General features: G+C 39.5%; 1 protein-coding gene across 1 annotated transcript in view; it reads right to left on the reverse strand.

Moving 5' to 3' along the window:
• The window catches only part of xrn1 (5'-3' exoribonuclease 1), a 30,887-nt gene extending 18,621 nt beyond the window's left edge, over positions 1–12,266 (reverse strand). The window contains exons 1-11 of the mRNA XM_077536431.1: positions 12,071–12,266; positions 10,712–10,944; positions 9,058–9,155; positions 7,803–7,912; positions 7,609–7,719; positions 7,438–7,523; positions 3,655–3,742; positions 3,385–3,553; positions 1,171–1,238; positions 574–711; positions 303–472 (exon numbers count right to left, since the gene is read on the reverse strand). Coding sequence (XP_077392557.1) covers positions 303–472; positions 574–711; positions 1,171–1,238; positions 3,385–3,553; positions 3,655–3,742; positions 7,438–7,523; positions 7,609–7,719; positions 7,803–7,912; positions 9,058–9,155; positions 10,712–10,944; positions 12,071–12,145 — 1,346 coding nt within the window. The 5' untranslated portion in view covers positions 12,146–12,266. The remainder of the gene's footprint in view (positions 1–302; positions 473–573; positions 712–1,170; positions 1,239–3,384; positions 3,554–3,654; positions 3,743–7,437; positions 7,524–7,608; positions 7,720–7,802; positions 7,913–9,057; positions 9,156–10,711; positions 10,945–12,070) is intronic.
• Between the last annotated feature and the right edge of the window lie 2,691 nt (positions 12,267–14,957).

Raw genomic sequence — 14,957 nt, forward strand, 5'->3', positions numbered from 1 at the left:
TCTTTCCATCAGTCATCTGAGCTTTCATGACATAATTGAGCTAACATGCATATGTTGATATTTTGGTGTGGCTGTGCCACAGGTTATTTTCTCCTCAGGGGAAACTAATTGTAGCATACAAATAAAATTGTATTGATGTGCTTTTGAAATGACAGAGTGAGAATATTCACTTATCTTGTAAATAAATTATTCAATGCTGTACACCCATTACCCCTAGGGGCACACCTACCCCTGGTTGGGAAACACTATATTAAGCTCCTTTTTCATACAAATTTTGAATAGGTGTGTGGTAATAAACTCACTCAGACACTAAGTCCACCCCCATCTTGGTCATATAGTATGTGCGCTTGTATTGTCTGAACTCAGTTTCAAATATATCGTCGTCCTCATCGTCATCCTCGACAGTAGGGACTTCCCCACCATCTAACACTTTATCAGGTGATGTCAATTCTGCCAGAGTGAGAGAACAATCCTGTACGGCACACAAGAAGTGGTGTCATTAGCACAAGCACATTTAAGTATGAAGGAAAACAACAATGAAAATTGGGCAAGGTTTTATCACCGCTGTCCTACCTCTTCTTTATGAGTGTGTTTACTGGCAGCTTCCATCTCTGCTGCTCGGCCAGCTGCCTCATTTAGGTACTTGTTACCAATTTTACTCTCAAACCACTTCAAGTCCACAAACACCTCACTGAAATGTTCACGGTCAAACTGGAAAGACGGTAAGGAAATATAAAAATAATGTTAAATCCAGCTGAGGGGAATACATTGAATTGGTTCCAAAACTGAATGACACAGCAGTCAGAACATTTTGGATTCAAGCCAGACAAATGCAGAGTGCCTGTAGCATCATCAATATGTCACATTTGTATGAAGAAAATTAACATTCACAAAAAATATGTCTGCAGAGTGTGCATAATTTTCTCCCTATATTTTCAAAGTGTGCTGACATTATGAGGATAAACCACTACTGTATTTTCTTTTTATTACAGACTCAGATCCAGCCATTAACAGATTTACTATAAACCGTCATTAAATTTTCTTACCAATTTTGGGAATCTATAATGGGAAAATGCTTGCAAGTATTCCTCGTACGTTTTTATGTCTATGTAAAAAGCAACACACAATTACAATTGACAAAGAGCAAATTGATGTTTCTAAAAGACACACCTCAGACAGTTTCTCCAAGTATTTCTCAAAGTTTCCAAGGTTAAGGTGGCCATTCTCGTTCAGATAACCTGAGCACAAAAGAAATCAGTACGAGTTATGTCAATTAATGAGCAGCAGAGATGAGTACTGACTGAGGTTTGCACCCATGAAAATTTGCCAAAACTTCTCCGCAAATGCTATACAACTGTGTTGCCAATTAGGTGTCGACCTGGCAGGGCGAGATAACTGCTCCAAGTATCAGTATGCCTCCTTTGACTGATCTGGATAGGGCAACTTCAATATCCGCATAAACAGGGTTTGGCTTTTTATGGAGTGATCTCTCATACCTCGAAACTGAAGGCCAAGTTTCACAGAAGTCAGACAAAGGGTGTGAAGTGGCCATTCTAAGAAGACAACACCTCAACAATATCTGTCATCTACAGATTTGCCGTCAAGGTTTGCAGGCCAATCTTGATTGCTCTCTGCCCAGACAATGTAGAAAAGACTGCACACAGCCCACTCGCATAGGGCTGCCAGGAGGCCTGTCATAACTGCCCTTAACCATCAGGCCCATCTGAACAGGCCTCAGCAACACACGCACTTGGAACTTGAACATGTGCGGAATGTTATGTTCAACAATGAGTCCAGATTTTGCCTACGACAACTGGATCAGAGGATCAAAGTGTGGAGAAGAGAGACACAGAACTCCATGCTCATTTCTGACTGATCACGTAACATCATTTAGTGGCGGCAACGTGATTGCGTGTGGCAGCACCTCCCTCACTGCAAAAATGCTTGGCTTGTTATCATTGGAGGCAATTTCAACACAGAGAGCTATCGTATCGAGAGAGAATAGAGATGGGATTCTGTAATCAGTGGCACACCCGAACATCAACAGTATGGGGCCAAACACTATCCTCCAAGATGAGAGTGGGGTTTATCAGAGACGACCCTCACAATTTGGAAGTAGAGAGGGTAAAGCTACCTACCAGCAGTTCAGGCCTTGACCCCCATTGAACACCTTGAGCGTGCTGTTCGTACTAGAGCAGGGGTGGCAAACTGCAGTCCTCGAGGGCCGGAGTCCTGCAGGTTTTATAGATTTCCCTATTCGAAGTGCAGCTGATATCAATTAACAGGCTCGTTATCAGGCTTCTGCAGAGTTTACTGATGAGCAGATCATGAATCAGCTGTGTTGAAGAAGGGGAATATCCAAAACCTGCAGGACTGCGGCCCTCGAGGACCGGATCTCGCCACCCCTGTACTAGAGTGACCAACACAACCCCACTGGCCGACTTGCAACAAACGCTTGATGAAGAATGGGTTGCCACCCCACAGCAGTGTGTGAGCACGCCAGCACCCAGCTAGCGGAGGTGGTCGCAGGCAGTTGTGGCGGTGTATGGTTCATCCACAAGTTACTGAGGCTGCTGATTGTTAAATTTGTAATTCTTAACTTGCCAACATACCCCCCCCCAAAAAAAAATCACCCCCCGAAGTACCCCTCCCCCCCAAAACTACAATCTTACAATTCAACAAACACCAAACAAGAGCCGATGTCATAAGCAAAATAAGCAGAGATTAGAAATAGACAATTTTTTCCATGGATGCATCTCACACTCAGCTCTATTGCTCATTCCACAAATGCATGCTCCATAAAATGTGGACCCACTTATAACATAAGGGTAAAGACTTACCATTGGTATAAGATTTATTGCCAAGTGTTGTTACAACAGAGAAATAACCTACCAATTTCATTTTTCCTTACTTTCCCTGCTAGGTTTGTTAAAATTGTATCCTCTAGACCAGGGATGGGCAACGGGTGATCTCACAGACCACATGTATGTACTTAAAATGTTTACTATTGCGGAGAAGCTTCAAATTGTAATAACTGTGTTCAAAACTTGATGCCAGACATTGTTTACGAGTGAGGTGAGTGGGGGGGGGGGGGGGGGGGGGGGAGGGGCGATACATGCACACATTTTCCTTATTTAATAAAATGCAATTTTTTTTCATACATCTGGTTCGGAAGTGTGCGATCTGATGTGGGCCCCCAATAAAATGTGTAATCACAACATGTGGCTCCACCCATCTTTTATGTTGCCCATTTCTTCTCAAGACCATGTCAAACATAAGATTGTTCGACCTCACTTGTAAAAAAATAAATAAATATTGAATTAAAACACGGGAGAGTCATCATACTGTGTGATGCAAGTATAATTTTGTTTGTGTGTTTCTCACCATCAAGGCTGGGCAGCACACTGATGTAAGTCTTATACAACAATGGCAGAGCATCGTGATTAATGTGAAGATTCGGAAGATGAGGGATGAAATCATTCCCCACTAGGAAGCTCATCAGAATCCAGTCATCTATTATCTGCTCCAAGTCATAATCCGAGCCCAGCTGACTCTGGTGGGGAAGAAAATAAGAAAAAAAATCCATCAAGATCAATCAGAATCAAGATGGCTTTATGTCTGCTTACGTCATGATAAAAGTGTCTAATATCCTACCTTAACCTCAGTGAACTCATAGTTAATGTATTCCCTCATCAGTGACAAGTGAAGCAAATGAAACGTTGTCTCCTCTGGAGCAGTTACCCTGGAAAGGATGAGACAAACAGGACTGATTCACCATAACAATTTTTAAACACCTTGAAAACCATGTCAAGTCATTTTCATGTTTAGTTAAATTCTACATACATGAAACATGTTTGAAAATAAGTACTGAAAAAAATTTGCAAAGACTGAACAAGTACTAGTAGTAGTACTGAAGGTGAGGTATAACGTTAAATTCTTCATTTCTCAGTTGTCCAGATTTTTTGGGGCATGGCTAAAACGGGGCCCTCCAGTCTGAGTTGTCTCCCCCTCCCCTACTATATAAAGCCCTTTTCCATTGTACTGTACTGTACTAAAACAGCCTGGTTATGTCCTATGTGGTCTCGTTTCCATTGTCAGTTTTTCAGGGCTGTGCAGTTACAAATTTCCTCAGAACCTCTTCTAACCTGGCTCAAGAATGCACACCCAGGGGGGCCGTGATGTCACAGTCATCTGATTGGCCAACAGATGTGGTCATTTCTTCAAGCGATGCGGCAGGTAACTCCACTGCACAGACCGTAAACTAAAAATATTAGATTTTGCAAAACTTCCCTATGCTCTACTGCTGATTACTCAACTTATTTTCTGGTAAAAAGAGTTTTTTTTTTTTTTTTTTTTGGGAGATTCTGTGGACAGCACTGCATATATTTGTAACAATGACAATATTATGTGGGCCTTGAAAAATCAGTCAGAATGCTCTGTAGGTGTTGCCTTTTCCTGAAAGGGGCTTTCTTTGAATGAACTACAGGTGTGGGAAAAACTATTTGCAGCTCACTAAAAATATACCCCCCCCCCCCACCCCGCCCAGTGTATTCTTTTGTAAACACATATTAACATATTTTTTATTTTTTCTATACAGACTCTAAGATGTCACAAGATGACACCAAAACTCTAGCTAATAACGCACACACGTGTGTGAATGATCAAAATCAGGGATGTACGGTCAGGGTTACGCAGAGCCTCCCTGCCCCCTTGCCTGCATGTGAAGAGTGCATACAAAACAAACAAAAAACATAATAATAATTACATTAGTTACATTTACTTTTCTGGTTCGTGCTTGACGTTGTTTTGTTTTTCAATTCAATAATGTTGATGATTTCATCATTCAAGTTGCATACTTCCTCTTCAAATACATGGGTGAGAAGCCAAGAGTGGATGCAAGAGGCACTGTAAGGCTCAAGCAACACACTGATGCAAGCTGTTAGTGGGGCTTGCCCTCACACAAGAGACATTTGTTGTTTTTCTCTATATTGCCAATAGTAAGTTGTAGTATACGTATAGTGGTAGTAAGAGTAGCTGCTGTAGTAGTAATAGTAGTATATGTTTTACCATACATGCACTGTATGTTTAGGTTCAACAATCTATATTTAGTGAATGTGTGCCACATATTGTGATTGGCCAGAAAAGCAAGTAAAAATGCATGGTGGAGACCAGAAAGTACTGTGCCGTTCTTGGCAGGTGGCGCAATGTGTAGAAGGAGCGCAGCACTTTTCCTATAGATATACAACCACCAGAGGAACTGCCGGCTTGTTGAGGACCAGCAGACCAAGTCGATCTTTAACAGGGAGTCCCCGGTGTCCTCTTCCATTCATTCATTCAGGTCAAAATTGAAAGGCTACTCTAGGTTCATATTTTTTTATTTCGACTCTAGAGGGGTCAGTGCCTCTCCAATCATGAACTTCACTGATCAGAACAGGCTAATATTTTCAATATTGACAATTGGGAATTTTATTTTAGAGTGGTATACAGTTGCAAGAAAAGGATGTGAACCCTCTAGAATTATCTGGATTACTGCATAAATTGGTCACAATAGGTGCACTGGTCTTAAGTAATAGACACAGTTCTTTAACTATTTTCTTCTGTCAAGCATCAAATGGCGATGAGATGGGGATCGCCCTTACATTCTCGTGTAAATTTTCTTTATAATCTTAGAAATTCACCTGTCAGTCAATGTCAAAATCCTGGCATGCCTTGAAATAGCAAAGCAATCCCTCTGCTTCAAGCACCTTATTTCATAGCTGGGAGGAGGTTTTGATGGAGAAAAAAACAAAACAAAACAAAACAAAAACAAAACAAAACCCCCCCCACAATACTTTCATTTAGGTTTCTGGGATAATTCACAACGTCCTGAAAAATGTGTTATTGTGACAGGCCTAACAATATTGGAAAATGAATTTGAAATGATAAATGCTTTGGGATCAAATGTTGTGCTATAGTTACGGTTTATACTATTAAGAGAGGGATTTACCGGTACGCATTTTTAATTTTAATATATTTTTGGGCGGGGGTCAATTACTCGCAAGATTTCAGTATCAGCGGCAGGGCTCCGTGCCAATCCCCTACGAACATGGTATGCTATATACTAGGGCTGTACGATTATGGAAAATAATCTAATTGCGATTTCCCCCAATCCCCCCCGATTGCGATATCATATGCGATTATTTTTTCCAAGGTCCATTTCAGTGAATTTCTTACCCAACAAAAAGTTAATTATAATAAACAATATCAGATCTATTATAGATTACAGGACCTGAAGTAAAAAGGCAAATGAAGCATTAATATCACATTTGTGACTTTATTTCAACATATCCGACTTTTCATGTTGCATGAACCATGACATGTAAACACTGCACTTTTTAAACTGAATTTATTGATATATATAAATGCAATATATATAGTGTATTTAAAAAATAAAACTTAGTGATCTCCAGTCAGTAAACTCACACATGCTAAAGTGAAGGCAAAGTAAAATTATACCTGCTTATATGACGTAACATTTTCCGATAAGATTTCAAAAACCACTAACATTCAAAGTAATCCTTGTGGGTGGGTCGCGGGCTGGGTAGTTTCCCATGGTCTGGACGGGCCGTGAAGGAAACACAGACTTTTGTTTTGGTAAACTAAGCGCCTTTGTAGCTGTTGTGTTCTGTCTTTGTTACGGCCGACAGTTACTTGCAAATTGTCATTAAAGAATTATTTCGCCGCTTGGCCCGATTAGTTCACCAACGCTACAATATGTCAAGTCAAGTCATCTTTACTTATATAGCGCTTTCAAACAGCCTTAGCTGAGGCTGTGGTGGCACCTCGTTAATTAAATGAGTAATGATGAAAAATAATCATTTTGTTCATCCTAATTTTTATTCATGAAATCGGACGACAACATATGTTCACATACTAACCTATTTAGCCTCAAAATATAGGACAACTTTGCCGAGCGCTTCTGTTTACAATTTGATGTGTTTGGACTGGTTACCGCAGAACATCAAGACACATCAATTGACATCAACGCTTTAATTGTACATGTGCAGCACTCATCAGACTGCTGTGGTGGATCACACGAGAGGTTGTCGAGCATACACTCATATTTATCAACCACACAGTTGCGTGCACAATCAGTTTACAAAACGTGCGATACTACGGCAGCCAAAGAGTCATAACACACAACGGTGAAGTTTTGTTTTAAAAACCGAGATCAAACAGATTAAACATGTTAGACACTCATCTCAAGGTCTCATTAGACAAGAAAACAAAAAAAACAAAAAATTACATTAACTTATGGAGCTAGGCTTTAGTTACAACGGTGACGTTAATGCCCTGTGTTTGGGGGACTTTTTAAAAAATGCATTTCCATGACTAGAATTTAATAAATTTTTAGACTTTGAAATTCAAAATTCAAGCTTAATCAATAAAAATTCAAACCTTTTCTGGGATTTCTTTCCTCCAAAGCGAACCTCTTCTCTGAGCAGGGAGAAATTTGGCTCATGGCTAGTCAAACCCAACATGATCTATTAATGGGCCAAAACAACATGAGAATCCTGAGAGACACATTGATACACATCCACATCAAACACACGTGCACAAATATCATACCAGGTCAGCATCCAGGCCGTATAAGCAGTGCCGGGTGTTGGGGTCATGAAGTGGCTTTGCAGTCTCTGAACGTATGAATTCCATTATTTTATGTTCTCCCTCGCCAGGGGTCTATAAAATAGATGGAAAGGCTCCAACTTTGGCAAGATGTTTCTGAATGTAAAAAATGTCTACATTAACAAATGCACACACACCTCATGACCTGACAGGTAGATTTTGACATTCTGCCAAAGTTTGTCAGTCGAGAGCTTGTTGTGGACAAAATACTTCAGCTGCTCTTGGAGTCGCACCATAAAGTCAGTGCCTGGAATGAGACGACACGCTTTAATTTCCTAATGCTTTCAAAAAATAAAAATTAGGTGACTTAGTCCATTTTAATTGGTACCTTATAAGTGCAACATGAATACATTGTTGCTGTGTTTTTTTGTTTTTTGTTTTTTTTAAATATAATTAAAAAGAAAGGCCTGGTAGCTTTATTTATACAGCAATTTCATAACCAATAAGCTCTCCAGCATGATTGCAAGCACATTTAAAAGCATTTAAAAACAAATTAGACATTTAAAAACAAAGTACAGAAATAAACATGAAAAAAATTGGTTGTTCCAGTTTCACTGCCTTTGACAAGTATACGTGTCAACTCAATTACATTTTATTTTTTTTATTTTTTTTCTCAATTGAGCTAGATGGGGGAGAATCTGACTATGCTCCACTGTAGATGTCATACTTGGAAACAACTTTACTGATGCACAATAATAATAATTTTGACCAGAGTCAAGTAAAAACGAAACTTCAGGTACAAAAGTATTAACAACCTTTGCTCAATACTTTGTTGATGCACCTTTGAATGCAATGATTCCCTCCAGCGTTTATTTTTAATATCACAAGTTCACCCATTCCTCTCTGCAGCACCTCTAAAGCTCTGAAGATTTCTCAAGGACATCCAAAAACATTTTCTGAAGCCACTCCGACATAGACATGTGTGTGACTTTGCAAATCAAAATTTAGTCCAACCAACTGAATTTACCAGGGCAAAGACAGTGTGTATTCTGTATATTTATTTTATTTTTTTTCAAATTAATTTAAAATAAAACCCTGCCAAAACCTTTTTGTTATTGTCATTTTGTGGTGTTGCATGTAGATTTTTTGAGGAGGGAAAATAATTTATTTAGAAATAAGGCTGTAACATTAACAAAATGTGAAAAAAGTAAAGTGCTATGAATACTTTCCAGATGTACTTTGAATTACAATGGGTGATATTGGCCCATTGAGCAATCAAATTAAATGTCAAATATGTACCGGTATTGTGATTTGTGAACAAAGATGTTGGACAAAAGCAAGAAAAAGAAGAGAAAAAAACAAAACAAAACAAAACAAAAAAAAACACCTTATTGCGATACAGTTAGGTCAGAAGTATATGAACATTGAACAAGGGAGAAAATTAGGGCCTACCTGGGGTGATGCAGTTTGAGTCGAAACGAGCTTCTGTGGGCAACACCTCTCCTTTTTCCAGAGCTTTTTTTATTTTCTCTTCTGCTTCTTTGGCAGATCTTCATACACAAACACACATGCAAAGATACACATAATTAACTGATTTTCATAAAAGATAAATTTAGTCATAGGACAAAAACAAACAAACCAAAAAACAACAACAACAAAAAAAAAACCCTAACCATCCTTACTGACAACTTCCAGTGGCTCATTCAAGACCTATCAAAACTATACAAATCTCACTGCCATGGTGAACTTAAAGGGATAGTTCGGATTTTTTTTTACATGAATCTATTTCATCCTCACCTCCAGCGTGTGCGATCATCCCTGACTTACCCTTGACAGCGTTCTGTGACACGAGTTCTGGTCCGGTGTTGGACGAGAGGAAAATAGTCCAGCAAGTTGGCTTGGGTCAGGGAAATAAAGCGTTTTTCTTCTAAAAACAATTTGTGTTCAAAAGAGTGATACATTTGTATCACTCAACTCCTTTCTGAAAAAAGTCAGACTCCATTACCGCCGGGCACTATTTTTCTGTTTGTTCGTATCACTGCGCGGCGCCCTGTAGACAGCTAATCGACACGCTGCAGACAGCTGATCCGCCCGCCTTCCGCCTTCGAAAAGAGAAACAACGTGTAGATTAGTGCGTGTCTATCAGCTGTATGCGGGGCGCCGCGCAGTGATACAAACGAACAGCAAAGTAGTGCCCAGCAGTAATGGCGTCTGACTTTTTTTCCAGAAAGGAGTTTAGTGATGAAAATGTATCACTCTTTTGAACACAAATTGTTTTTAGAAGAAAAACACTATTTCCCTGACCCAAGCCAACTTGCTGGACTATTTACCTCTCGTCCAACACCGGACCAGAACTCGTGTCACAGAAGGCTGTCAAGGGGTTAGTCAGTGATGATCGCACACACTGGAGGTGAGGATGAAATAGAGATTCATGTCAAAAAATCGGAACTGTCCCTGCAAGGCATCCATCCCATAAGTGCTACTGTTCCTTTGTGCTTGTCCAGTTTTGATTTTACACATGCTTTTATTATTCTTTGGCCTTTTATGCAAGACTGCTTTCAAAGTATCACGAACCTAAACAAGTAGTTTTAAGAGAAGAACGATAGGAGAATATATACAGGGAGGTACATTAACTTAGTAGACTTGCATTTGAAGTAGCGATAACGTAGCACCTAGAACGTTTTCTGTGTGCTCACTGCATGCGATTTATATTTATATGTTCCACTATTGCTGGCAGCTGCTGACATGATGCCTATTTCCCCATTGTAGGACCAGACTAATAAAGAGCACCATGTTTAACCAAGTAGTATATAAAATGAATATATTGTAAAGCATCACAATATCAAATGAACCCATTTGAATGTAACTGGTTAAATCTGAAGACAGCCAAAGCAAAGCACCACTTATAAAAAGATGTGCACACTTAAGCAACCACATTCTCAGTTGTGTAGTATTTGTACTTTCCCTCTTGAAAAGTTTGTTGTTGTTGTTGTTGTTGTTTTTTTTTTTACTGCGTTTTATAGGTTAGACAACGTCAAATTAGTGATGAAGAAAAAGTTGTCAAATAATTAATATTGGTCTCAATTTTTGTGAATCCTAAACCTACCGGAATCTCCGTCCTCTCTGCTGGTTCATCTTTGCCCTTGGCGCCACACCATCGACGGCCATGAAGAAGACCTTGCGTGGCTTGATGATCCTAAAAAGCACCTCCAGGTAATGGAAAATGTCTGCAAAAATCTTCTCTTCAGAGATGCGGAAGTGAACATCTTCATCATTTGGGTGAGAACACTGATGGATGATCCCGTTCATGTCCAGATAGAGATTGTCAAATTCTGGGATCTGAAAAATCAAATTATGATTTTGTATGTAATGATTAGAAGTGAAATTCAAATGCCTTAGGAAACTCATATTAAATGTGCCAATATTCCTTTAATTTACAGAACATTTCCAACACCAATAGAAAATATATTTTGAGTCATTACATTTTCATCCATGAGTGGTGGAATTCAAAGGATTTATTTTGCCATCAAACACATTATCTATAGTTACTTTCTACTATTGTGGACAATAATTACCTAAGCTGAATTGACCTAACGGAATTGATAAAGGCCATATTTAGAAATGTAAGTGGAGCCTTAGCTTGCAAACACAGGTGCATCTGATTCTGAGATGAAAAGTGTCTTGGAAATGATGTTGCCCAACTAATATTCAGCTAATCAACCACATGTGGAAGAAAAACCTCGTCGGCATATTCAGAATGGATACTAGATTAATTTTGGGCAGGTGTCCTTTATGAGGACCTGATTTTCTGTCCGCTTATTGTGACGGTGAAACCAGATCAACGTCCACAAAACATTATGAGTGCACACACGCAGACCCAAAATTATGAAACTGTAACGCAAGCTCCGCAATACATTGTAGGCTTAAAAAACCCCACACACATTATAAAACCACCCCAACAAAAACATTTTGGGGACGTTGTATTATATATCGAAAATACAGCAAGTAATCAATTTATCGGAGTTGCTTTAAGTATACAATGATTGTGTATTACATGTTGACATGGTGGCCACATCACCAAACCAAAAGGGCGCAGCTGTCAATAACGAGAAGAAAACTTGTTTTTATCAACAACGTTAGGTTGCTCACTCACGGACTCTCTAATTACACACAATAAAAGTTGTTTAAAACAATTTACTATAAACAATAATTGTGTTAACAGCTGGGTTTAAATGAACATTTGCAAGGCAATGTATACCGTCGCGTAATTGACGGCAGTAACTAGACCGTTGATTAAATATATATGTATATAAATAAACGGATGCTAACTAGGGATGACAGTTCATCGGACAAAAAAATTGCCAAGTGCGTTAAAACTTCTACAAGCCGTAGTTACGCCGATAGCCAACTTGCTAAGCTAACGCCGCTACGGTCGGAGCAGTCCACGGTCACTCTGCTGTCTTACCTGATGTTCCTTGACAACTTCACTGAGACAGGGGTAACGCTCTGAAATCCATCGATAAAACTTAGGGACCCCCATTTTCACGGTGACACTGAATGCCTCTGCCTTGCGAACAAAACTGAGACAGAACGTTTAATTTAATTGTTCAAGTAGAAACCAGTTCCGTTTCCAGCTGCTGCAATCTAGCTAAATTGTCCGCGGTACGTCTGCTAAATCAACCCGCATTTTTGTTGTCTACATTAAGTTCCTATCTTGTCACCATCGCATAGACGGTCATTACACAATAATAATAATAATAATAATAATAATAATAATAATAATAATAACAACAACAACATTGTAGATTTATCTTTAATTTGTTTAGCCTCCTTTAAAGAGTATGTTCTGCTTTTTCGATGCTGATGTAACTATCAGTACCTCGGAAAAAGGCAGATAAAATAGCTTGGGACCAAATTTCTGCTGAAAGAGTGACACAATTAATGTACTTTTCCTCAACCAACGTAGTGGAAAAACTACAAGATAAATGTTGACAATTGACACCCAAATAAAAGTAAGTAATGTACACAAATTGTGTAGCCATAAGAATTTCTTACAATGCAGCCACACAAATCGACAATTCTGAACATTTCTACTATTTCAGGACAGATTAAAACAAGCTTCAAGTTGCATCCGAACACTATGTAAAGAATGGGCAAGTCGGATTAAAAAGTGTGCGTTGTCTGTGAAACTAGGCCAGTGATATCTATTGTGGAAGGCAGAGATAATTAGCAACCTGAAAATGAAAGTGTGTAGTTCTATTGATCCCGATTCAGCTACACACCGATACATTTGTCAGTCGGCTAATTCTCTGTTAAATGAAAGAAAAACACAATGGGCACAAAAAGTAACTTGAAACTGACAAATCATTTCCTGAAACTTAAGCCAATGAATATTGACATTGCTTTTGAATGGCTAGTAGAATCAAGCAAATGAAAAATGTAAAAAAAAAATAATAATAAAAAAAATGATAGTATCAGGTTCAAAAGACGAGTCCAGGTTCGAGTCCAGGCTCGGACCCTCCTGGGTGGAGTTTGCATGTTCTCCCCGTGCCCGCGTGGGTCTTCTCCGGGTACTCCGGTCTCCTCCCACATTCCAAAGACATGCATGGCAGGTTAATTGGGCGCTCCGAATTGTCCCTAGGTGTGCGTGTGAGTGTGTATGGTTGTTCGTCTCTGTGTGCCCTGCGATTGGTTGGCAACCAGTCCAGGGTGTCCCCCGCCTACTGCCCAGAGCCAGCTGAGATAGGCGCCAGCAGCCCCCGCGACCCTTGTGAGGAATAAGCGGTCAAGAAAATGGATGGATGGATGATAGTATCAGTGCACACTTTCTGACACTAGGCAGTAGGCGGGGTACACCCTGGACTGGTTGCCAGCCAATCACAGGGCACACAGAGACGAACAAGCATCCACACTCACAAGCACACCTAGGTACAATTCGGAGAACCCAATTAACCTGCCATGCATGTCTTTGGAATGTGGGAGAAGACCCACGCAGGCACGGGGAGAACATGCAAACTCCACCCAGGAAGGCCGGAGCCTGGACTCGAACCCTGGACTCGAACCCAAGTCCTCAGTACTGGGAGGCGGACTTGCTAATTAGCCACTCAAACACCGTGCCGCCCTCCAGAATACATTGATAGTGTAATAGAAATAATCTTGTACCCTGCACAGATTCCAGACACCCTGTGCCAGATGGCCCAAAACAGCTCCAGATTATCAGAACAAGCAGGACGGATGCTAGGATAGGTTGGATTTGTTTAAAAAAAAATGTTTCTTTGGTGCTCTTCAGTAAAGGGATCCGCAAAGCATGTCCAAAGAGAGAAAAAACTGACGCATTCAAAGGGGTTCCAAGTGAAAGGCCTTTATTTCAACATGGCCAGTTGATTAAAAATTGCCTACGCATTTCGGCCTTGGTAGGCCTTCTTCAGGTCAAGCTTGAGTGCCTCAGTTTTTTTTTCTCTTTTTAGCCTCAGATTACAACTATTGTACAGTACAGTAAGAGTAAGCCTCTTCCATGTTTCACAGCAGGGACAGTGTTCATTTCTTGGTATGCTTCATTTTTGTATCTGTGAACAAAGGGTTGATGTGCCTTGCCAAAAAGTTCCAGTTTTGTATCATCTGTCAATAGGACATTCTCCCAGAAGCTTGTGGCTTTGGGACATGCAGTTTGGCCAATTCCTGTCCCGAATATTTATTTTACTTTTATTTATATATATATATATATCTATATATATATATATATATATATATATATATATATATATATATATATATATATATATATATATATATATATATATATATATATATATATTTTATTGTCAACACTGGTGTCGTCCTTGGTCCTCTCCCATTAAATGAGAAACCTTGCATGAAAAGGCTTAACAGACCTATGTTGATGGGACAATCTGCGCACCGAGAAAAGCGCACAGTGGCGGGTCTTTTCCGTTATGTATATCGGAGAATATGACCCTAGCTCAAGACAAAACAGAAACCAGAATGCCACACAAACAATCAGCAACTGAAAGCAGCTGCAGGAATGGCTTGGAAATGCTTCTTTAGGGAGGAAATGCCACCGCCGATGACATCCATTGTTCCAGACATCATGCAGTGACTGACTGGAAAATGCTCATCTGAGTAAACACAGGCTTTTCATTTATAATTTGCAATATATGTCCATCAAGTTATGTTTAAGTTTCTGAACATGTAATGGTTGTAACATTTTTGTTAAACCAATTGAATAAAATCTGAAGGTAAACGCAAATCTTGCTGACCTTATTTCATATTGATTGTGGTAAGAGGCAGATTTGATCTTTCTGTAGAACATTGAATTAGTCAATATTTCCAAAGAA

The sequence above is a fragment of the Festucalex cinctus genome, chromosome 1, assembly GCF_051991245.1.
Source record: "Festucalex cinctus isolate MCC-2025b chromosome 1, RoL_Fcin_1.0, whole genome shotgun sequence".
NCBI lineage: Eukaryota > Metazoa > Chordata > Actinopteri > Syngnathiformes > Syngnathidae > Festucalex > Festucalex cinctus.